This window comes from Cyprinus carpio, chromosome A13 (assembly GCF_018340385.1).
Source record: "Cyprinus carpio isolate SPL01 chromosome A13, ASM1834038v1, whole genome shotgun sequence".
NCBI classification, from domain to species: Eukaryota; Metazoa; Chordata; class Actinopteri; order Cypriniformes; family Cyprinidae; genus Cyprinus; species Cyprinus carpio.
In genome coordinates, this window is record NC_056584.1 from 24,951,823 (window position 1) to 24,977,152 (window position 25,330).

Sequence of the window (25,330 nt, forward strand, 5' to 3'; positions counted from 1 at the left end):
ATCGCGAATCATTTGATTCAGATCTGGACGTCAGAGCGGGTTTGCATGATGTTTTTATCCCCACCGGGGATAAAAGTTATTCAGCAGAGGCAGGGATGCATAGACCAGAAGGGGGAAATCGCCCCCAGCCCCCCCCGGCAAATCGCACCCCTAGTCAAATGAGAGAGCGCGGCCATGGAGATAACTAAATCAGGAATAGGGAGCTCGCGTCGCGTCAGGGCGTCAGAGCTCGCGCTTGATGCCCTTTCAGCTCTTCAAAATTTTCATAATGGTTATTCTGAATCTGTATGATAAATTATTTTGCAATCATGTTAGAATAAAGCAATATTTCTCGAAAATATGCGCAATCTTTTTGACTAAGAGCCCTAACGGAACGGACGCTGTTCAGTGAAGCTATGTGAACAACACAAAAAAAAAAAACCGCAGCAGAAGTGAGTGAATTCATTCGTGTTGATAATCTATTCACAATACAACGTTAAGTTGGCCGAATGTTGAGAGAATTAGGTTTTATTTTCACTATCTCAGCACTGATGTGATTATCCGTTTAAAAGCATATCACTGCAATGACGGGACATTGACCGGGAATTCACAGTATAATTACTGAACGGGGCTTGTCATCATAAATCGATTATATTTAGGTGCTTTGCAACTTCAGTGTAGTGATTTATTGCAACTTCAGGAACGTTTACTGCATTCTTACCTTCGAGAGATAACTTATTGATGTGTGATGATGATCACTGAAGCAGCTCCTCCTGTGCTTTCGGTGGATAGAGCGGAACATTTTCCAGCCGCGCCAGCCGTATTGATTGGCCAGGCTCGTGACTCCCAACAAATCAGACGGACGATGGCGCGGGGCTTAGTCTAGGCCACAGAGCGGTGCGCTCTGACTGAGGTGGCTGGATCAGTGCCAGATCGCGCATTTCAAAATAAAATGGTTTTATCGGCAAATCGGTTTTGAAAATGGCCGATGCCGATAACAATAAAAATGCTTAATATCGGCGCCGATAATCGGTCGACCCCTAGCCTGAGTCGCTCACGCTAACAACATCTCCCAACAGCCCCCTCATTTACAGGCCCAATCCCATCCAATCTAGTGAACACGACACGAGGAGTTTTCCTAGAGAGATGTGGAATAGCTCCAGGGTCTCTGTGACAGACAGCTGGGGGAAAAGACTGATCACTGGGCTTACTGCTGGTTTCATCAGGACCCGCTCGTCATCTACCTGCACATGCTTCATTCTGTCAACAAGAAAACCAACCGAAAAAGGGCTAGTACAAACATATTTCAGATGGGATTTTTGAAGCCTTCTGCTTCTTTGGCAAATCATAATATAATGGACAGATGCAGACAAAGCAGAAAAAGTGGGTGTTTTCTTCTTCTTTTGACTTCCAGTTAAGCAACACAGCTCTTCGTTCCAAGAGTGTAAGAGATGCAGTCATATTGTATTGATTATTTGATAGCACTACATTAACACCAGAGATAGCTGCCAACTGGATCGGAGTTTAATGGCCTTCCAGAAAATGACTGATAAATTGGGAGGCAGTAATTAGAAATGTTAGGACACTTCCAGAAGGTGTGCCAGCGAAGCAGGCGTTTGCCCACATTGATCGCAGCCTGGCTTGTTTCATTTGGATGGTGAAGACTATGAACAGTAGTATAATAAATTGTCTTGTTCCTGTGTGTTATCTTACCCAAATCCGAGATATCTGTTCCTAAATCTTCCTGCTAAATCTCTCTCAAGTGTTCTGGAATTGGATTATATTCCAATATATTGTAGGGGTTGCACTGACTAATCGATTAGTCAACTAGTCGACTTCAACGATCTGCCATGACGCTTTAAGCTTGACGTCTACTACTAGTCGCTGGTCCTATAGAGGGCGCAACAGGATAAGAAATCTTTGAAGGACTTCCATATTTACGCTCCGTTTCCAAAAAGTTAGAATGACAAATCAATGTATACTCTGAAAGGCTCCACAAGACGTGTAATTATATTACTGGATGCTCAAAATTGATAGGGATAATGCACATTTTAAACAGCTTATTGTAGAGGTAAGTTAATTGCTGTTCTAATTTAATGCGCTGCTGCACTGTAAAGCACACACATAGACTACAGACAGTAGTGTGTACATCACTCGCAGATCGCGTGAGCACAGAATCATTCAGCGCGGAAGTGTATAAACTCTGTGATTTCTCAATAAAATAGCTTAGAAACTGAAAAGTTCAAGCATATATTTCTCAATAACTAAATCCAACAGCTTTACTACAAGTAGAGAGACGCTGCCAGGTAAAATTAATTCACACACGCAATCAATCGCTCTCACTAATGCATTCATATGTATGTAATCTTTACTGTGCTACTTTATCTGAATCTGATTTAGAACAAGCAGAAATCTGTGAGAAATATAACGACCCAAAGACAAAAGAACTGCTAAAAATGAGCTGTTATAGGAGCAATAGCATGTGGGCAGCGCTGTGTCATATGCCATCGCTGTGCACAAGGTGTTCTCAGCTCTAGACTCATTTTTTTTTTCATTAATGATGTCATCAGCGACTAGTCGACTTCGACTCGACTTTCATCACATAAAAGTTGACTTCAAGCCCTAATATATTGGGAATATTTTTACTATATCCACTGTTTTTCCTTTTAAAAAGCATTTTGATATTGTTTGCTCACGTCCTCTGAAGCAGGGTTATTATCAGAACTAAAACTAAAACCATAAAAAAACATGTTTATTAGTTGTTTAAACATGTTTAAAAAACAGTAACTGAAAAAAAAATAATAATAATAAAAAAAAAAAACACTTGTTTTCTTTCAGCTAGCCTAGTTGTCAAGACAGTATTTCTCATTTTTGTTTAGTTTAAGTACTAACATAACTTCAAAACTAACTAATAACTAAAACGAAAACTACACTACTGGCCAAAAGGTAAATAAAAAAGTAAGATTTTTTTTAAATCATACTTATTACTAATTACTGATTTTGAATGGTAGTGTATCACGTTTTGAAATAAAATATTTTTATTTAAAATATTAAGCCGCAAAAACTGTTTTCAACATCAATAAACATCAGCATATTAGAATGATTTCTGAAGGATCATGTGACACTGAAGACTGCAGTAATGATGCTGACAATTCAGCTTTGATCACAGGAATACATGACATTTTAAAATAGATTCAAATAGAAAACAGTTATTTCAAATAGTAATAATATTTCACAATATTACTGTTTTTACTGCATTTTTGATCAAATAAATGCAGCCTTGGTGAACATATAGAACAAATAGACTTCTTTCAAAAATAATTAAAAATCTTAATTATCTTTATAACTTAAAAATCTTAGTATTGATTTGAAAACAGAAAATCTAACAATAAAATGTAATTCAAAACTATAAAAGTATACAAATTCTACTTAGATAAAGCCACACATTCTTATGCGTTTTGTTCAGAGGTTTGTGTTTATTTTGTGATAGTGAGCGGCTGATAAGAAGTAACTCGAGTACTGTCAGGGTTTCAGTGTATCAGTGTTTAACATGAGCTGCTGGTTTAAGGATGGGAGGGAAATTCTTGTGTAGATGTTATCTAGTACTGACCCACATTTCCAGTACTGTTTACACCCTGCACAGAAACTGTAACCTCATCTGACACTCACGCTCTTCAGCTGTTTCAGAGCGCTTCTTTCAAACCATAGCATTCCAGGCTACAAACTGCATAATTTACAGTAGTTAAATTACAGTCATGCTACTCTTTTGAAAAAGTAGTAGTTCACTAAACTGCAAGTTAACTGCAAATAGCTAATTACACTGAAACGGGATAATATGTTTATTTATTTATTTTAAAGTACATATTTATTTTTTAAATAATTTATCTAATTATTTTAAAATTACAAAGTATATTTTATTTATTTGTAAAAAGTTTTTTGTTTTAAATACTAAGACGCGTATTTATTTATTTATTTTAAAAAATTAAATTGCACATGTTTAGTTATTTACTTGCTTATGTATTTAATTATTTACATTTTCCGAGAAAACATTAGGTGTTGTAGATGGTTGCTTACTTGGTTTGGCCTTTTTTTTTTGGGGGGGTTTTCCCCCCTGTTTCCCCCCCAATTTGTTTTCAGATTTTTTCCACTAAATGAACAATTTTATGATTTCCATTATTCTATGCACTAATTTATCAATAATACAAATTATTGAACAGCAACAGAGAATAGAGACCCCTGCTGTAGTGTGAAACGCTTCTCTCTTATTCCTCTGATATGTTTGCAGTTTATCCGACCGCTGTGTATTAATGAACGTGTTGGGGATGAGTCAATATTTGAGATGATGCTTTATGAAATATTAGTCAGTTACTTCAGCAGATGCATCCAAACTCAAACGTGCAGCAGATCTTGGGCTGATATTCCCTTTGAAGGTTGTTTATGAGTGGAGCCGTAAACATGGCAGACGTGATTTCTTTAATCTCACTTCTGTTTCCTCTCTACTCCACCCGTCAGATCTCTCTCTCTCTCTCCACTATATCTCTCGTTCCTCGCTCTCCTCTGCCTCTCAGTTTGAGAGTTTCTATCCTGTTCATTTCTTTTAATTATGATATATCACTGCTGTCCTGTCCCTCTCTGGATATCACAGCACTGGTTAGTTTCATTTAGAGCTCTATCAGTCTGTTGATATAATGATAAATAATGAAAAAAAAATTAAAATAACATTTAGGTATAAATAATAAATAATATGTAATTATTTAATCTGAATAAGTCACACTAAAAAATGTGTGTGTATTGTTTTATATATATTTTTTAGATTTTTTATATATAATGTGTGTGATATTTAAAAAATGTATATATATATATATATATATATATATTTAAAAAACGTATAAATAGCTATATATATTAGTGTATATGTGTATATATATGTGTGTATATATATATATGCTATATATATATATATATCATATATATAGTGTGTGGTATTAACTACATAATATATGTAAATAATATATAATAGTTTAATGTATGTATGTGTTAGTGTGTGTGCATGTATGGTGTGTGTGTGTGTATATATATATATTTATTTTTACATAGAATTTTATATATATGCATTTTGGTTGGGAAAATATGAAGGGAAATGTGCTAAACTGGCATGAAATAAATGTCATAGTGCAAAAAAATCTTAATGGTTGTAAAACGTGTTCATGACAGGTTCAGTGAGAATGTAATCTCCCTTTGTTTGGATGCTGTTCTTGAAGCTTGATTATTGATCCGGCATTGTTCCAGAAGGCTGCAGGGTGTGTGTAGATCTGGTCAATGGGAATCATGTATGTTTGTCTCTGGTCTGTATTAATGCCTCTAGCAGCTCTGTGTCATTCACACACACTCGCGGTTTGTCATCTCTCTCACCAATCACAACACACCCGTGTCCTCCAGCAGGCATCCCAGCATGCTACAGGCTGCAATACTTTACACACAGGGCTGATGGATCGCTATTGTGTGTGTGTGTGTGATGCAGAATGATTCAACTATCCAGTTAGTCTGTATGAAAGTATGCTTCTATAACTTTCTGACTGTTGTCCCCTTGGTCTTTACTTGCTTATGTCACTGAAGTCGACACAGAGGAGTACAGCAAGGGTTGAGAGGACGGCATTTGAGACGCGATCGAAGAAAGTCTCGCTTAGTCAAGTCAAGCCAAGTCACTTTTACTTATATAGAGCTTTATACAATACTGAAAAATAGCAGTGTTGAAGTTGCAAAATTCATCTGTTGTAAAACAAAAGCAGCTCTACAGCCGAAAGATTTGGCTCAACTAAATCAAACATTAGCTCGAGTCAGTTTAGTGTTGATTTAATTCAGTTAAATAGGAGTCAGTGGACCCTTTTCACATTTCCGGGGTTCTCAGAAGCCAAAGTCGTCATAGTTTGGTAAACTTATATAGTGGTGAGCAGAAACTACAATACAGTATATAATAATGATAAACAATAATAAAGTATATTAATAAAAATATTAATATGAAAAATATAGAACAGAAATGATTAAATGTTTGTCGTCTGATTTTTTTTTTTTCTAAAAGTGGCTCAATTAAATCAAACATAAATCAAAAACAAAGCAGAATAACCTTGAAGCAACTTTCATTTAGAAATGTTCACCTAGTAAAGTTCACAAATAATAAGAGAAATGGCAAATAAAGCATTGAATTAAACATGGAATACAGTAGAAAAGTAGAAGGACTGAAATACTATTATCTTATATATAGATTATCTGTTTTATTTACATATCAATTTTTTTTTTTTTTTTTTTTTTTTTTTTTTACAGCATATGCTCATGGAAATTTATGGAAATTTTGTTAAATAAACTAAACACTTCAAAACCAAACTCTAAATATCTTTCAGATATTTGATGCCACTAACCTCACCAATGCTGACAAATCAAGTGATTATTTCATTATCTTAAGTGCATGGCACCCTGTAAACACAGCTTTGTATTTAGGCAGACTGGTTTAAAAAATATATATCAGACATTATATGTCAGCCATTCAGATTGTGTGACTATTTAAGCCATCATTTGCCATTTTTGTGTACAAAAGACTTCATAGTGTCCGTGAACGGACTGAGGACTGACACTAGTTAGAAAATGAACCCATTCAGATCTCAGTGAGGCATGAAATACTGTTAACTCTATGAATGTCCTTCAGTTGTGTTAAATAATGAAGCTTAATTGAGGGTTAAAGTAATGTCTGTAATGTCACAATAAGAGTGTCAGTCTGTGTCTGTGATGGAGACTGATGGCACTCATGCTTACACAAACACTCTTAATGAGCTTCATCAGGGGTGTCCATTTCATTTACACCATTACAAAGCCCACTTTACCCCATGAACAGTGTAGCTCTGACGAGACCTGCTAACCGTAGTGTTTTGATGTGAATATATTTCATGTCATTGATCTGTCACAGTGGGGAAGAGTGTGGGGTTTTGGGGAGTAAAATTTGATTAAATTCTGTAGGCAGAACGATGGGGTGACGTTGTCATTTGATCTCTGATGGGGGTTTCAGAGACCACCTGTCACCCAAAGACCCATGAATGATTCATGAAATCAGCAATAATCAATATCCATTTTCATTTCATGCACACTTAAACACTTGACTAAGATATTCATAGTCCAAGCTAGAATGTCATAAAAACAGAATGTCACAAAAATGAAGCATTTTCACACAGAATTGAATGAGCACATATCACAGTCACACATCGCTTTCTCTTTCATTTGTTTGTTTATTCTTTGTTTCTTTAGTTGTTTAATTTGTTTGTTTGTTTTATTTTGTTCTGTTTTTTGGCTTTTTGTTCATTGTTTTTCCTTTTTCTCCTTTGTTCTGAGTTTTAGATTTGTTTTTTTATTGTTTATTTTTGAGTTCTTTCTTTCTTTCTTTCTTTCTTTCTTTTTTTCTTTTTTTCTTTCTTTCTTTCTTTCTTTCTTTCTTTCTTTCTTTCTTTCTGTCTTTCTCTCTTTCTTTTCTTTCTTGCTTTCTCTCTTTCTCTCTTCTTCTTTCTTCTTTTTCCTTCTTTTTCCCCTTCTTTTGTTTGTTTTTGTTGGCTTGTGTATTTGTTTTTTTCATGACTTTAGTTCTTTGTTGGCTTGTGTATTTGTTTTTTTCATGACTTTAGTTCGATATGTTTGTTTTTTTTATTAAATTTTAGTTTGTTTTTCTTTGTTTCTGGCTTTCGGTCACAAAGCAATTAAGTTTTCTTGTAGATTGAATTAACATGTCACATTTATCTTTGCATCTTTTGTTCATTTATTTGTCATTTGTTTCTTTTTTTTAGTTCTTTCATTGCTCTTTTATTATTTTATTTTTTCAGATTCTTTATTTCGTGCTTTCCTGCTTTCCTCCTTTCTTTTCTTTCTGGCTGGCTCTGTGTCATGCTGAGATGGATTAAGCAAGGATGTAATATAATGGAGATGCGGTGGAGGGAAGCAGATAAATGTCTATTTCATGTGCGTCCTTGACCGCTGACCTTGACCGTTGACACAGGCCAGCGCTGATGTGGGGTTAAACACACATTCATTCTTTTCTTTGTCTGAGATCAGGGCAGTATGGGGATTTATGTGAGTGCTTTCAGTAACATATACACCAATAATCTGATTATTGTGAATGGCAGCATTGAGCGAAATGTTACAATGTGTTCTCTTCATTCCCAGTTACATGCTATTTGCCATTGTCTTGATTATTCACAAAGAAATGGGATTTTTTTTTTTTTACTGCCTTTTGTCTCGTTTGCTAAACTACAACACAAAATGTTATTTTTAAATGCAGAAAGTATGTTCATTTCTGCTGCTTTTTTTGTCCTGCAACCGGTTTTCACTTTGTCTGAAATGTCTACAACATCTCCTTTCTGGTGTTTATGATTAATCTGATCAATAAAACACATGATCATAAAGCTGTAAGCATAAACTCTAAAAGTTCTGCCATGTTTTGAAACTAATGCATGCAACACTACACTCTAAAAATAGTGCTAAATAGTAGTAAAAGTGGTTCCCCTCAACCACCCTAAAGAACCGACGAAGAACCAATTTTTGGTTGGTTTAGCACATGCATGCTGTAGTACGAGTGAAGATATGGCTACTGTTATTATGTGCATAAACAGAGTTTTGTGTTGACATGAGTTCCAACTTAAAGGGGTCATATGGCATTGCTAAAAAAGAACATTATTTTGTGTATTTGGTGTAATGTAATGTGTTTTGTGGTTTAAGGTAAAAAAACAACATTATTTTCTACATTATGTACATTATTGTTGCTCCTCTATGCCCCACCTTTCTGAAATGCATAGATTTTTACAAAGTTCATCGTTCTGAAAAGCGAGGTGTGCTCTGATTGGCCAGCTATCCAGTGTGTTGTGATTGGCCGAATTCCTCAAGCGTGTGACGGAAATGTTATGTCCCTTACTATACTGTGATGCCGTGGGTCCCAACGCGACGAGACAAAACCAATAAAACCCATTACAAACGAGGCAAAAATTTGTTGCATCCAGTGGGGACATAATTACTGATTATAATGACTTATACTGTCTTTTTAGGCGTTGTGTTGCGTGTTGCGCCGTGTAAACATAAAACCATGTCCCCATGTGTGATTGGAGAAATGACAAACAAGCTCTACTCTACACTGCTCACACTCGCGTTTGAATCATCAGTGGCAAATTCTTTAAACATGAAAACGTACTTACAGGCTGAGTCAGAAGCCCCAGACTGTCTTTGCAAAGTTGGAACTGCCCCACTTTATAGAAATAGACACCGGCATTGTAGGCTACTCTCACAGAAAACAATCCTCGTCCTCCGTAAAATGTGCTGCACACATCTGAATATTTGGGTTGAGCTGTTCTGGAACAGTGTTGTAAATACAACTTAACCACTGATTTCTAGTTGTGTCCTCTTTTGGAAGACCAAACAAAGTAGTTTCGCTTTCACAACGAAACACACAGCGTCTCCACCATAGACTGTAAAAAAATATGGACGTAGTGTCCGTGACGTCACCCATAGACTCCTCAATAGCTTTTTGAAGCTCAAAGTGTGCAGAGCGGGGCCGTCGCCGATCTTGGCAGCGCGTCACCGGCGCGACTCTCCCGGAAAATCGAAAATGGGCAAAAAAGGCGGGAGCTGGTTTTGCTGAAGCCACGCCCACCTAAGCGCGCGACAGCATTGTCAGCAGCGGCAATCCACCTGTCACTCGAGTGGCACACGCCCTTAATTATGCAGAACTTTAAGGCTTAATATAATTTAAAACGGATGAGTTATAAAAAAATTCACCCCCCTCCACAGTGTTCATGAAGGGCAAAATTAGCGATATAGACCAAAATCTTTTTTTTTAACCAGGCTGTAAACGTTTTTTTCTGCTGTAAAGTTGGGCATTTTAACATGGGGAGTCTATGGGACTGACTCCCTTTTGCAGCCAGCCTCAAGCGGCCAGTTGATGAATTGCAGTTTTAGTCACTTCCTTATTGGCTTCACGTGAGAGAGCGCGAGGTTGCCGCTCGGTCTCCACGACATGGCAGCGGCAACAGCGAGAATAAAAGTTACGCCTTTTTTCTTTGCGTGAACATTTGGGCGGTGTTATGCAAATCTTCCCACATCGTGACGTAGAGATGTGGGGGCGTGTTAGAACGAGCTGTTTTTAGGAGGGCATGGTTGACTCTTAACTTGTATAAAGAATATCTCTTTGGATTTGAGACTTCAGTTTTTGCAACTTTACAGATCTTCTTTATGCACCAAGAGCTTGTAGCTTGTGTCCAAAGAGAAAGGAAAAAAAAAAACATCATAATACCACCCCAATAACAACACTACCATAATACCATAAAAGTATGCATGAAAATGTACACAAGATCCTTTCCTGTGCAGGTGTGGATCAAAGAAAAAGTCAATGAAAAAAAAACTTAATGAAGACTGTATGTTTTAATAAAGGATTGTGTGATGTGTTTCATATGCAGATGTTTTCTGTTGCTTTAGTATTTAACACGTTTATTTGTTCAGATAATGAGCATGTTCAGTGCTTCCATGCTCTTTTGCGGTCACACAAATATATCAAGAGCATGTTTGAGAGTTGAATAGTTTATGCAAAACAGCAAACTATGTTAAAAAAATCTTAATTTACCTGTAAACATGGTTGTTTACATTTAAAATGTGAATATTGTTGTTTTAAATGTTTTTAAAATGTAAATATTGTAATAAATATTGGTTAAACCCCCCTTTCACCCTATAAACAATGTTTTATGAATGTATTTAATTTTACTCAAATAGATATAAATAAATAAAAAAGTGTTGCAGTATATTTATTCAATGTTACAGTAAATTACTGTAATTTTTAGAGTAATGTTATATATTATTCTAATTGTTTTAAAGGTGCCATAGAATGCATTAATACAATATTTTAAATGGTTCTCTGATGTCCCCAGAGTGTGTATGTGAAGTTTTATCACACAACACCCTACAGATAATTTTTTATAGCTTGTTGAAATTGGCACTTTTAGGGTATGAGCCAAAACTGAGCTATTTTTGTGTTTGTCCCCTTTAAATGAAAATGAGCTGGTGCTCCTGCCTCCCTTTCCAGAAGAGTTCGGAGCTTCAAGAGTTACGGTTGTGACTGTGTTACTGACCTCACATTGCTTCCAAATGCAATTTTTAACTACCACATTCCTATTTATGATCATTCTGGAAGCATGTGAAGGCAGAGACAATAGTAGCCTTAGCAACATTAGCCTTGAAGAGAGCCAAGAAGCTCTTTTGGATATGTGATGCGTTGTCTGGAGTCTGGACGTTTGCACACAAAGCATTGGTATCGATCCCTCTTTCAGAAGCTATCTTTGCACAGCTCCAGCGCTGAACTGACCCTCGTTTGTGAGGCAGTCTGGTGTAAAATGTTAGCACAAACGTATAGGACTTTTCCGTTTTTTTCCGGGACGTTTCCTCCGAAAATGAAAGTTAACCACTGTGTCCTCAGCGGTCTGTGGAGACTCCTATGTTCGTTGGTGCAACCCAACACATGACACTTTTAATGGCTCTTTGGCGCTGACGTGTCTCTAGCAGCTACAGCAAGGAAACAGTAATGGCGGACCGCTGTTTCTCACTCAGGGCTGTGGATATGCTAATAGGGCAGAGAGCATCACAAATGGGCGGGACTTTCCCCAAGTATGACATCATAGTCTGGAAATGCTCATGTGGAGTGACTGTTTATGATTTATTGGGATTATAAAACAATGAGTGGGTGGGTTTACCATTATAGGCTGGTTGTTATCACACACTGCGACCACACAACTGTCTAAACACCTTATAAAAGTGATTTTTGCATTCGATGGCACCTTTAAAATATATTATATATATTTTATTATATATTATTATATATTATTATAAATATACCAAAATTTGTTATGCAATATAGTAATTGTTTAATTTTGAGTGTTTTGTTTTCATGAAGTAGTGCAAAGATCCTAAAGGTTTAAAACAAACTTGATTTTCTGTATGTAAAATATAACTTCTTATCATTAATTATTCAACTCTCAAACATGATGTCGATATATTTAACTTCCTGATAAACGACAAAACAGCACAGAAACACACACACACATGGTACACACACAAATAAAATAAATCTGCCAAAATATAATTTCTCAAGATTTTTCATTCGTTTTATTTAGGAGTTATTTTTATTTTATTTTATCTCTCATGTTTTCTTGAGATTCACTCATTTGTAGGAGCGTGTTTGTGTGGGTAGCATGTATTGCCATGTTTTTGACCATGTTTGCAATATGCCTACATGTTAATCCCATGTGTGTCTTTCCAGAGCTGCCAGAGAACTGGACAGACACGCGGGAGACGCTGCTGGAGGGAATGGTCTTTCAGCTGAAGTATCTGGGCATGACGCTAGTGGAGGAACCCAAAGGAGAAGAGCTCTCAACCGCTGCTGTCAAGAGAATCGTTGCCACAGTAAGAAAAGCGTACACCATCACCACCAGCCAATGAAAGACTGAAATGAAGGACAGGGCAAAGGTCATGTGCCCTTTTAAAATGTAGTCATTCTACTTTCTTCTGAGGTCTAAAATACGCTTAATTGATCCAGGAGTTTCAGTTTCTGTCATCTTAAACAGACTACCATACACAAAGTTTCCAAAAGGGAGGTTTTGCAAAGATGCCACAGAAGAGTCATTTGAGTTTCCTTTCAGTGAACAGTTCTTAAAAAATGCAAAAAAAAAAAAAAAAAAAAAAGGTGTAGAGTTTGACACCTTTAAGTAACGTGCACTGCTCAATTGTGTCTCTTATGCTTTGCAAGTGGGTGTGTGTGTCTCAGGGTTTCTGGGTGAGGTTCTGTGTGGTTCAACAGGCTATATCCTGTCATAATATAATGTTGTTTTGAGATTATTAAACACTCCAGACTGTTGCGATTCAGCAGTAAAAAACAAATGCATACCGAACTGACTGTGTCAGCCTGTGTGTGACTCATTGCAAGTGTGTTTAAGAGCCACTCAAAGCCAGATGTGGAATTTTCCTACTTGATAACTCTTACTTTTGACTGTAAATGTGATTGATTGTTTGACTTGCTGAAGATGATGTATGAGGTAACAAATGACAGTTTGTCAACAGCAAAGCCTCCTTGCAGCCAAATAGTCAAGGGAAAAAAATGACTTCCTCAGTTAATGTAGGTATAATAAAGGTGATAAAGGTAAAAAAGAAGTATTTTAGATTCATTTAAAATATTTGTATTATTAAAAAATAAAAATTCACACTTTTTTTTTTCTTATATCATAACTAAGATCAGTGTAGTTTAATGCATTTCAGTTACCAAACCAATATCTAATGAAACTGCTTTTCTGTTGTGGCTATTAAAGATTAATAATATGATTTTTTTTTTTTTTCAATTCAGGATATCAGAGTGTATTCCATGTTTCATATGACCAAGGCTGTAATTTTGTCATGTTAATTTAGTAAATTGTATTGAATTGTGTTATTTTAGTATTGCTTATTATATATTAATATACTGTTATAGTATTTATCAATATTTTTTTTTTTACATTTTCAGTTTTTATTTTAACTTTAGTTAAAGTTTTAGCAATTTTGTTTGTGCTTTTGTCATTGTATAATACTTCATATTTATAATTTGCTTTAAAATTTTAATATTAGAAATGTTTAAACATTTCTAATAAGTAACTTATGTTTTTTCATTCTAATATTTATATTTTATTTATTTATTTAAATTAAATAAAAGAGACATTTTTATATATTTTGTTTTATATTTATTTTAGATATATTAAAGCATGCTGCTCATTGCAGAAGATGCTGAAAAAAAAACAATAAGCTCTTTTGTAAAAGCCTTCAAAACTGGCTCTGATGGCTTCAGGAGCTGCTTGATAATACCTCTCTCTCTCTCTCTCTCTCTCTCTCTCTCTATCTATTTCTCTCTCTCTCTCTCTCTCTCTCTCTCTCAGGCTAAAGCTGGTGGGAAGAAGCTTCAGAAGGTGACGCTGAAGGTTTCTCCTCGAGGGATTGTTCTCTACGACAGTGTATCAAGCCAGCTAATAGAGAATGTGTCCATATACAGGTGAGTCACCTGCGGTTATATGTAATGTTACCATAGGGATGGAATGAATATATATATGTGTGTGTGTGTGTGTGTGTGTGTGTGTGTGTGTATATATATTTAAAACACTTTATCAATGCAATTTTTTTTATTTCTATTATATATTAACATGTTTATTTAAATTTAAATGTGAACGAATGGAGACTTTCAAGGAACAACTGTCATGAAAATCAGAAACCAGTGATAGTATTGTCTTAAAAACAGATCTAGTTCTGAATAAGAACTGGTTTTCGATCGTCTACCCCATCTCTCTTGCAATAAAAAAGAAAGGAGTTGTTGTTGCCCCTGCCATCCATCATTTCAAGCGGTGCGACCTGAAGATTACTCTGTTCATACAGAGAAGGAGAGAGAGGTGTTTGTGTCAGGAACCTCTATCGATCTGTTTTAGTGTCTGAGAGGCCAAAAAATACACTACCCTAACCTCACATCGCAGCTATCATCTAAAACTCGCACACCCCAAACGCTCACACAGCCCACACGCTGTCTGCGGTGTGAGTAATGAATAAACATGAGCGAGGTGTCGCCCAGCCGGTCTCTCCTCACCAATTACACCAGCAGGCTAGTTCTAATGAAAACATGTCCAGGTCTCAATTCACCCTGAAATCAAAAAGAAAAAGTAAGAAAATATGTTATGAAAATGAAAATGAAGCCTATATGTAGATCCACTTACTTTTTTGCACTGTGATATTATTTTCATAACAAATAAGCACATTTTCTCTCAAATTCTAATGTAATGTTTGCAGACAAAATTTAATTAAATTCTATGTTCATGTAATTTTTGTTAAAAAAAAAAAAAAAGCATATTTGAATGATGTCCGAAGGATCATGTGACACTGAAGACTGGAGTAATGTTGCTGAAAATTCAGCTTTGATCACAGGAATAAATTACATTTTAAAATATATATTCAAATAGAAAACAGTTCAAAATATTACTGTTTCCCTGTATTTTCAATTAAGCAAATACAGCCCCTTTTTTTTTTTCAAAAACATCAAAAAAATCAAAAACACCAAAAATCTTACCACAAGAAGTGTATTATACCTTTGTTTTTTCAAATTAGGATAAGCTACTCTGGTCCTCATCAGACAGAAGTGCGTGTGAGTCAGAGAAAGTTTTCATAAGTGTCTGTAAGTACAGTATGTGTGTGAATTTTTAAATGTGAGACAGGACAGATGGCGGTCATCCATCATTAGTCCCGCCCCTGCTGCTGTGGGGCCTCTGACAGGCTGAGCCAGCTGTCACTCAGGGCCGAGGGGAGAAATCAGCACTGGAGTTAATGAGTTTACTGCACATTACAGTGATGTCAACAGGATGCCAGAGACGATGCAGTCATAGACCAACTCTCCCACATGTCTCTGTATGTGTGTGTGTGTGTGTGTGTGTTATAGTTTGGTGGGTCAGCTTTCTGTCAAAGTGCTGATGGAGTGTTAAACGTGGAGGACTCAGCACTGCTTGTACATGTGTCTTTTTTGTGTTTTTGTTTTTATAAATCTCAGAGGAGGTGACGTGATGGTCTGTTATATTGGAGTGTGTGTGGAAATGATTTAGCTGTGGATAATGGACAGTGGGTGTGTTTTGCTGGATAAAGACCATCTGGGATTAATTCCCCTTTTTCATTTAAACTGGGAGATAAACAGAAAGTTTTAGGATGTAGGTCACTGACCAAATGAAAGTAAAAATGTGTTACTGATTATGTGAACTTCTTCACCTTCAGTTCATGCTTCTGATGAAGCTCAATGTGCTCTTCGAAACATCTCAGATCATGCTGAAGAATATGATCAGCAGGTGTTGTTCAAGTGCTTCTGTCATTACAGCAAAAAAAAAAAAAAATGGAAAAAAATACATTTCACTGATTATGCTGATAATTAAAAATTGTATTTTCACTAGCAGTCTCAGATATTTGAAACCAACTTAGGTATCGTAAAAAGGTTTAAATGTTCAACATGTTTTGGGACAGTATTTTTTCATTTTTATTTTTTAAGATTTTTTTTTTGAATGTTGCTCAGCAAGGATGCATTTATTTGACCAAAAATATGGTGAACACAATTATATTGTTATCAATGTTGAAAGCAGTTGTGCTGCTTCAATTTTTTTTTTTTTGGAAACCGCAATTCATTTATTCAGGATTCTTTAAAGAATAGAAAGTTCAAAGAACAGCATTTATTTGAAATATAAGACTTTTGTAACATTATGAATATCTTTACTGTCAGTTTTGCTCAATTTAATGCATCCTTGCTGAATAAATGTATTCATTTCTTTTAAAAAAAGCTTTTATTGACTTTTGAGTGGTAGTGGTAGAGAGGAACTATGTATTGCACTTTTACGTAGGTTGTCTTTAGATTGATTTTGTTCATATGTTGTTTGTTGTCTGTAGGATATCATACTGCACGGCTGATAAGATGCATGATAAAGTGTTTGCCTACATCGCTCAGAGTCAACGCAATGAAACGCTGGAGTGCCACGCATACCTCTGCACCAAGAGGAAAGTGGTGAGTGTGTTTTCATGTGTCTGTGTGTCAGAAACACTCCTTGTCTTTCCTTCAGTCTATAAATAGCATTGTACGTTAAGAGCACACTTCCTCTAAGAGAGAGAGACAGATACCAATGTGCTGTCTTTCTATCCATGACAAGAAATGTGGTGTTGAAACCTCTTTTCCCTTTTCCTCATCTGTCTCAGGCTCAGGCGGTGACGTTAACGGTGGCTCAGGCTTTCCGTGTGGCGTTTGAGTTTTGGCAGGCTGCTAAAGAAGGTACAATGCACAACTTCAGCCATCCCAGCACAACTCTTGTTTCTCATTCTTTCTGACTCGTTCTCTCTTTGTTATGGGCTGTGAAGCACAGATTCACGTGTCCTACTTGAAGCTAAAGTGTAATTTCCACACCACTAGTGACACCAAACACAAGTCCTAAAATAATGACTGTTTCCAAACAGGTTTATGAGACACTTCCATCTGCCATTGGTCATATGTGGGAATTTGTGGGAAGTCGTGGCCTAATGTTAGAGAGTTTGACTCCTAACCCTATGGTTTTGGGTTAGAGTCTCAGGCCGGCAATACCACGACTGAGGTGCCCTTGAGCAAGGCACGAACCCCCAACTGCTCCCCGGGCGCCGCAGCATAAATGGCTGCCCACTGCTCCAGGTGTGTGTTTCACGGTGTGTGTGTTGTTCACGGTGTGTGTGTGTGTTCACTGCTGTGTGTGTGCACTTTGGATGGGTTAAATGCAGACCACAAATTCTGAGTATGGGTCACCATACTTGGCTGTATGTCACGTCACTTTGTATTAACCAATAGCTCCGCCCTCAAACTTACACTATTGGTTATTTTTGATGATCGAGATTCATCTGTTTTGATCCTTCCTTTTTTTTAATAATATTAAATGATTTTTACTGTTTACTTTTTGCATTATACATTTTGAATTCAATTGGCATCAAAAACACTCTTTTAAAGCCGTTTCACAGCACATATTTTTTGGGAATTTTGAATATTGCAAAAAGGCTGAAAATATCAAGATATATATATTTTTTTATTTATATCGCCCCAACCCTGTCACTATGTATTTATGCCTTTAAAAAGGCATTGTCTTGTAGAATAATGAGATTGTAAGGGATTTTAATGGATTTATTTCATGCAGGGATGGAGGACAAGAAAGAGATTTTAGTGCAGTGAGAATAGAACAGGTCCAGTCATACAGATCAGCAGAACATATATGTAATTTACTGCATGTGTGAACATGCCTGTGTGCGTGTGTGTCCTGAGGCCTGTAAAGATTTACTAATTTCATCTCTCTGCATCTGGCAGTTTGTTGCAGGAACTGTTTATCTGGCAGAACTCAGACAGACTTTTCTCTCCATGTCATTGTGTTTTACTACAGGGTCTAAAATACAAACAAATGACACAGTTATATTTCTATTGTGTTTTGATGGCTCTGAAAAGTGCTGTCTGTGCATCCTGTTGTGTTAAATGTTTAATTCAAGAGTGATACATGTGATGAGATCAAGGAGGGAAAGGCAGAACATGTTTTTAGAAGTTTGGTAATTCCAGTCACCACCGTCTGATGTTCAGAAGTGAATTCAAGAAATAGTTCACCTAAAAATGAACATTTGCTGAAAATATACTCAGCCTCTGGCCATCCATGAGTTTGTTTCTTTATCAGAACAGATTTGGAGGAATTTAGTGTTACATCACTTGCTCACCAATGGATCCTCTGCAGTGAATGGGTGCCATCAGATTGAGAGTCCAAACAGCTGATAAAAACATCACAATAATCCACCAGTAGAGAAAATAGAAGAACCAGAAACACCATTATGATACTGAGAACTTCACCACCACCCTCCTGACTTCCCTCTTTAGTCATAGAGCGCTAGACAGTATGTGAGAGCAGTGTATACACTTCCTCATGGAGGAGGCTGTTTGAGCGTCCGTGGCTTTGATAGTGTTTTAGGGTGTTTCATTTCCAATTTAATTAATTCAGGCAGAGATCAAGGCCATGGCACAGTTTTTTTGCTACATCTGTTAAATATTCAAATGTACATTTAGGGCTGGTTTCTCCTGGACCTGGTGCACATTAATACTCGCTGACCTCATTCTTTATAAAAACTTTCATGAATGCATATTTAACAAACATTTAAATATGCATATATTTGAAAGTATATGAATTGAAGTTTCAAGATGAAAATTTTCTCTGTATCTTTGTTTTTGTTTTGTTTTTAAAAATGATTGCACGTAAATATAAGAAAAGTATTCCCACCTCAAAAAGAAAGATTTAAAAATGATTAGCTCAAATAAAGAACATGTTTTTAGTGAATGTTTAATGGAAGCAAATTAACAACAATAGAAGCTTGACATTTCTGCTTTTAAACCTATGTTTTCAGAGAAAGAGAAGCAGGTGAAATGTGGATCAGATGGAGAGGCGGCCAGCAGCTCTCAGTCCGAGAGTTCAGCCAGTCTGGGCAGCACGAGAGGAGGAGGTGATTCCTGGAGCTCACACACACACTTTTTTTCTTACTAGTTGTCTAAATCTTCTATTTAAATATGAGTTTTTGTCCTAACCAGCCATGAATGCAAATATAAAAATGTTAGTTTGTCAGTCAGTTTCTATGGTGTTGCGCTGTGTAGCTCCGCCCACAGTGCAATCTCATTGGTCCAAAATCCCACTCCACACGAGTGTATGAATTAAATAAATTAAAAGTGCTCTTATTGTCTCTGATTGTGTTGTCACATGGTATCTTCAAGTTTCAGTGTGGATAAATTAATAGTCGCTGGAAACACGATGATAAAGTGAAAAAGTGAAAGTGACGTGACATTCAGCCAAGTATGGTGACCCATACTCAGAATTCGTGCTCTGCATTTAACCCATCCGAAGTGCACACACACAGAGCAGTGAACACACACACACACTGTGAACACACTCCCGGATAATGCATTAGGGTCAGTAATTTTATTTTATTTTTTAAGAAATTAATATTTTTATTTGGTAAGGACACATTAAATCGATCACAAGTGATGATAAATACATTTAAAATGCAATAAAGAAATGTTTCAAATGAATGCTGTTTTGAAAAATATTGGGGAAAAAAAATGTATCACGGTTTCCACAAAAATATGATGCAGCAGAACGGTTTTCAATATTGATAATGATAATATCTCCTTTTAGTAACAAAATACACATGCAGCTAAACTGACAGTTGTGAGAAAACAGCAGTTAAGCAAGCATCTGATCATTGCAATGTGGATATGACTGCACCAGCTCTGCAACTCCAGGCGTCAAGTCATGTTTATATGTGACCCTGGACCACTGAATTTTTCGAAATTGAGATTTATACAATTAAATAAATAAGCTTTCCATTGATGTATGGTTTGTTAGGATATAGGATAATATCTGGCCGAGATACAACTATTTGAAAATCTGAAATCTGAGGGTGTAAAAAAAATCTAAATACTGAGAAAATCACCTTTAAAGTTGTCCAAATGAATTCTTAACAATGCATATAACTAATCAAAAATTAAGTTTTGATATATTTACAGTAGGAAATGTACATAATATCTTCATGGAACATGATCTTTACTTAATATCCTAAAGATTTTTGGCATTAAAGAAAAATCTATAATTTTGACCTATACAATGTATTTTTGGCTATTGCTGCAAATATACCCCAGAGACTTAAGACCGCTTTTGTGCTCCAGGGTCATATATATGTCTCTTGAGCAGCAAATCAGCATATTAGAATGATTTCTGAAGGATCATGTGACACTGAAGACTGGAGTAAATGATGCTGAAAATTCAGCTTTGATCTCAGGAATAAATTACATTTAAAATACATTTAATTAGAAAACAGTTATTTTAAATCTTAATAATATATCACCATTTTTACTGTATATTTTGTGAATAAATACAGCCTTGGTGAGCATAAGAGAGCTTAAATCATTTAAAAGTCTTACTGTCTCAAACTTTTAAATGATAGTGTATTGATGAGATTGGAAAAACACAATAAATTATGTCAATTTTAAGATTCTTTGTTGCTTCCAGGCAACAAAGTTTGTACAGGTTTTTTTTTTTTTGTCACAACATGCCTGTCTAATCTCCTTCGACCCATCCAGCAAGGATGGCAATGATAATACATGGTATTCTTCAAAGTACCTTACAGTACCACTTAAAGACCCCGGTATTATCATCTGATACCATCACTGGACTATGCTGCTTTTTGGTAAGGGTGCCAGAGGACCCTGAATGGATCTCAGGTAACAGAAATGATCCTGGATGGAAGTGAGCGAACAAACCCTTAAGGACCAGTGATCCGTGTGCTATGAGACAGACGTGTGTGTGCATGAATAAAGCTTTGTGTGTTCATAAATCCCATCAGATATCAGAAATATGAGTCTTTTAGTCACACACACACACACATCGGCTGATCTCCACTCATGAAATATGAGAGCAGGACAGAGATGGACACGTTTAACAGCTCAGGATCAGAGCGGAATGAAGGCAGGGAGGTGAAAACTACATAAGAGAAAAATGAGATGGTGCTTTTGTTTGCATCATGAGTTTGTGAGGCATGTCACGGCTTGATGTTGAGAAGAGCATTGATTCATTCTCTATATGCACAGATCTGTATGATCACTGCAGGTGTGGAGATATGAAAATATTCTGTTTAAAGGTTGATCTATGAACTTATAACCACTGTGTATGTGATCTCTTTGTGTTGATCCAGGAGGACTGAACCTGTAATAAGTCAAATGTAAACTTATAAATAAATCTGCCATGTTATATAGTTCATTAGTCTAACTGCTTGTTATGGTTTCCAAGAAACAGAGTAATTTGGCAACCGCTTCAAACGTGACTCGTCCAATCAGAATTGGGTATCAGAACTAGCTGTTTTATGGATTGTCAAATAAAATCACACCTTTTCCATCAAAAAAAGGAAAATATAATTTGGACCAAGAAAACGACGCCTGCTTTTGATCATAGTGGGTGGATGGATTTATTAATTTGCTTGTATGTTTGGTTATTTTTCATGTATTCTTATTTTTGCATGATTTATTTGTTTTTTACATATTCGTTTATTTATTTATTTACTTGTTTCATTTATTTTATTTTTTAAATGTATTCTTATTTTTGTGCATTTGCTTATTTATTTTACTTATTTCATTTATTTAGAAAATCATTTTTGCATTTATTTTCTTACATATTTTTTATTTTATTTTATTTTTATTTTTATTTGTGTATTTTAATTATTTATATATATATTTTTTTCTCTCACTTTATTTATTTGTTTATTTATTTTCACTATTTTCATTTGTGTTTGTAGAGGTGGCCACTGGGGATCTACTGGACCTTGAATGTGGAGTAAAAGATCACTCAGGAAAAGACGGCACACACCCGGCACAGAACCTCAGCACAGAGAACAACAACACTGTATGGGTAGGAACACACACACAAACACACACACACACCCATACAAACGTGACAAACATACGCCAATATGTCTAAAGTCAAAGTACTTCACCAGTTGATCTGAATAATTACTTAATATTAATCAGAATGAATTGAAATTAATGCTTTTTATGTCAGCAATACTGAGAAAACCACTCTCTGGTCATTTTAAAAATACACCAGTGTTTATTAAATTCAGTCCACATACAATTTTTTAAAATTTATTTTATATTAATATCTAACTTTTAAATAAAACAGCACATTTTATTTCATTTAACAGCATGTTAGCTTCTGCTGCAGTAATAAGAACCATCTGGTCTCCACATGAAGATGTTTGTTTTAGCTTATTGTATTCTCTGCGCTGTCTTTTGCAGGAACTTGAGGATGGTCTAGATGAGGCTTTCTCAAGGTTGGTAAAATTTTATTTGGAATTATATCTGTCACTCTTACACCACAACACCCTGCGCATTGATCTTTAACAGATCATACTATAACTTCAGCACAGATGTGGAGTATAGGGCACGACTATTCCTGGCGCTCTATTATGTGACCACAGCGGTATTTGTGATGGACGCATTCAGCTCTGAGAATAAATTATTTGGTTGGTTTTACGTAATCCAGACTATTTTTACCTTCCACTCACAGTTTCTGTGTTTCATAGAAAAGAAAAAGACATCTGGAGTAGACACAGAGGTCCTAACAGATTTCACTGGTTGATGCCTGAACACTGTCAAAGTGCTGCTCCTGAAAACTACAATGCCGCAGTTAACAACAGCACATTGCTGAGGTTATTTGCAAGAAGCTGTATCAATATTTATTTCTGGGTCCTTGACCTTGACGTAGTGATAATGCAGAATGAGATACCATATTGTACCCTCTGCCTAATTCAGGGAGTCCTTTCTCAACCACATTCAAGGTTGCATCAGTTTTGGCAATTAACAGTGATAGTCTCAAACTGTAAATGAAATCCAAAGTTAGACTTTTTTTTACTGTATCAGTCTTAATTTATGGATCCTTGAATTTGAGATATCATGTTGCACCATCTGCACAATTCGAATAAGCCTTTCTCAGCCATATTCGACATTGCATGAAATTTGAAAATTAAGAATGATATACAGTTTATGACTGTAATGCAATCCAAAATGTTGATTTTTATTTTTTTTTTATTTATCAATGTTTATTTATGGACTCTTGAACTTGGCATAGGGACAACCCATAACCAAATATTGGAGGCCTTCCTCAGCCAAATTCAAGGATGCATCAAACATCAAAATTAAAAATTAAATAAAACCTCAAAAACAACAATGAAATCCAAATCCTCTATAAAAAAATTTAAATCCAATTCTTCAAAAATTTTACTGTATCAGTCTTTTTTTATGGACCCTTGAACCTTACATATGGCACAATACAGAATGAGCCATCATAGTGCACTCTCTGCCCAATTTGTGACAGTGTTTCTCTGCTACTTTCAAGGCTGCATTACATCTGACAATGGGGTGTGATAAATAATCTAAGGCTCTAACAAATTCCAAAATGATAACATTTTTTACTGTATCAATCTTTATTAATGGACCATTGAACTTGACACAGGGATAATGCAGAATGAGGAGGGAGGCATTTATCAGCCATTTTCAATGTTGCATAAAATTTGACGGTTAACAGTGATACACATCCTCAGACTGTTCAGAAATCCAAATTTTGAATTTTTTTTTATTGTATCAGTCATTTTTATGAACCCTTGAACATTACATATGCACAATACAGAATGAGCCATCGTACTGCATCCTCTGCTTAATTTGTGACAGTGTTTCTCTGCTACTTTCAAGGCTGCATTACATCTGACAATGGGACTTGATAAATGGTCTAATGCTCTAACAATGGGCTTTCTCGGAACATTTTTTTTACTTTTCCAACCTTTTTTTATGGACCATTGAATTTTACGGGCTTTCTCAGCAATGTTCAAGGTGCAAAAATTACAAACCCCCCAGTTCAGGGTGGGCTTTCTCAGCAATGTTCAAGGTGCATAGAGTCTAAGCCTCTAACAAAACCCAACATTTGAACATTTTTTAATATACCAATAATTTTTTTTATGGACCTTTGAAATTGACATATGCTTTGATAACACCATAGAATACAAGTCATTTGTCTCTACACATTAAGACTGACAAGAGAATGTATTACACTCTTTAGCATTCATTTAAAACTATTGAGGAAAAATGGATCCCTCATAATTATAGGGATAATATGCATGTTCCTACTTGCCTTTATACACAAATCAAACAATTGTGATGCCAAATGATTAGGTCATGTTTTAAATGACTATTATTTGCATACTATGGGATCGTAATGGCACTAATTAACAGTCATTTTATTCTGCAAACCAAACAACAGCTGTTTAACGATTTGTAATGATGGTCATTATTCATCCAGACACACGGAGTGCCGTTCCCGAGAGATTAGCAGACATGAGATGAGCTGTTTTACAGCAGGGGGGGTTCAGTCCATCTCTGATTCACGCTGATTATTTGTCGTGTGCAGTAATTAAAAGTGCTGGCTTTTAATCAAACGCAGCACTTCGTTAATCTCAATTTAGCTTGCTTTCAGCCTATAAGTGTGAGGAGAGACGCTCCAGATCTTTGACATGCAAGAACTTTTCCAATCAAGGATGAATTCGGAGTGAGTAAATCTCTGATTAAAGACTACTGAAGTGCTTTCCATCAAAAACTGAAGCTGTTTTAGTGTTTTGTGATGGTTTATTCTCCAAAACACTGGGATGGATGAGAGCTAGTATGGTTATAATTGACCATTTCTGTACTTCACTGTGCAATTGATGTACAAATAAAATGAAATGGCTGGTTGTACTGAACTTCAGTTTTGTCTAATAGAAGATCTAAATGTCAGATTGATCTCTTGACCCAATATAAAGAGAAAGGTCCTTTAAATTGTGTATTATTTTCAGAGTATATTTAACATTTTAAATTTGCTATTATTTATTCACTTTGTATTCAAAATAGAAAATGTATCCTGCTACTCTTACTTTTTGTTGCATTGTAAGTAATTTTGCATCCTTAAAGTTTATTGTGACTGCAATTTTTGCTGCACAGTTTAATGTCATTCATGTTTATAGCACGAATGGTTAAGTTATATGCAGTGTTATTTTAGTATTATTTTTATACTCTTTATTAATATTTTGAATTTGCTTTAATTCTTATATTTTCAGTTATTTTATTTTAGTTTGTTTTGTAATTTTGCACTTTTGTCAGTTTTTTTAAATTAATTTTTATTTAGCTTTAATTTTATTT

The 25,330-nt window shown here is 35.7% G+C and overlaps 1 protein-coding gene across 7 annotated transcripts in view; it reads left to right on the forward strand.

Annotated features, from left to right (window-relative positions):
* The window catches only part of LOC109100503 (low density lipoprotein receptor adapter protein 1-B-like), a 43,032-nt gene that overhangs the window by 13,921 nt on the left and 3,781 nt on the right, over positions 1–25,330 (forward strand). For 2 of the 7 annotated variants that reach the window (XM_042769473.1, XM_042769475.1), the window contains exons 2-8: positions 12,308–12,450; positions 13,947–14,059; positions 16,471–16,585; positions 16,774–16,846; positions 18,970–19,065; positions 21,904–22,016; positions 22,403–22,437. In XM_042769473.1, the coding sequence (XP_042625407.1) occupies positions 12,308–12,450; positions 13,947–14,059; positions 16,471–16,585; positions 16,774–16,846; positions 18,970–19,065; positions 21,904–22,016; positions 22,403–22,437 (688 nt within the window). Of the gene's footprint in view, positions 1–12,307; positions 12,451–13,946; positions 14,060–16,470; positions 16,586–16,773; positions 16,847–18,969; positions 19,066–21,903; positions 22,017–22,402; positions 22,438–22,689; positions 23,223–24,632; positions 25,073–25,330 lie in introns of those variants that run through there. The other 5 variants (XM_042769474.1, XM_042769476.1, XM_042769472.1 and 2 more) reach the window with 4 other exon arrangements.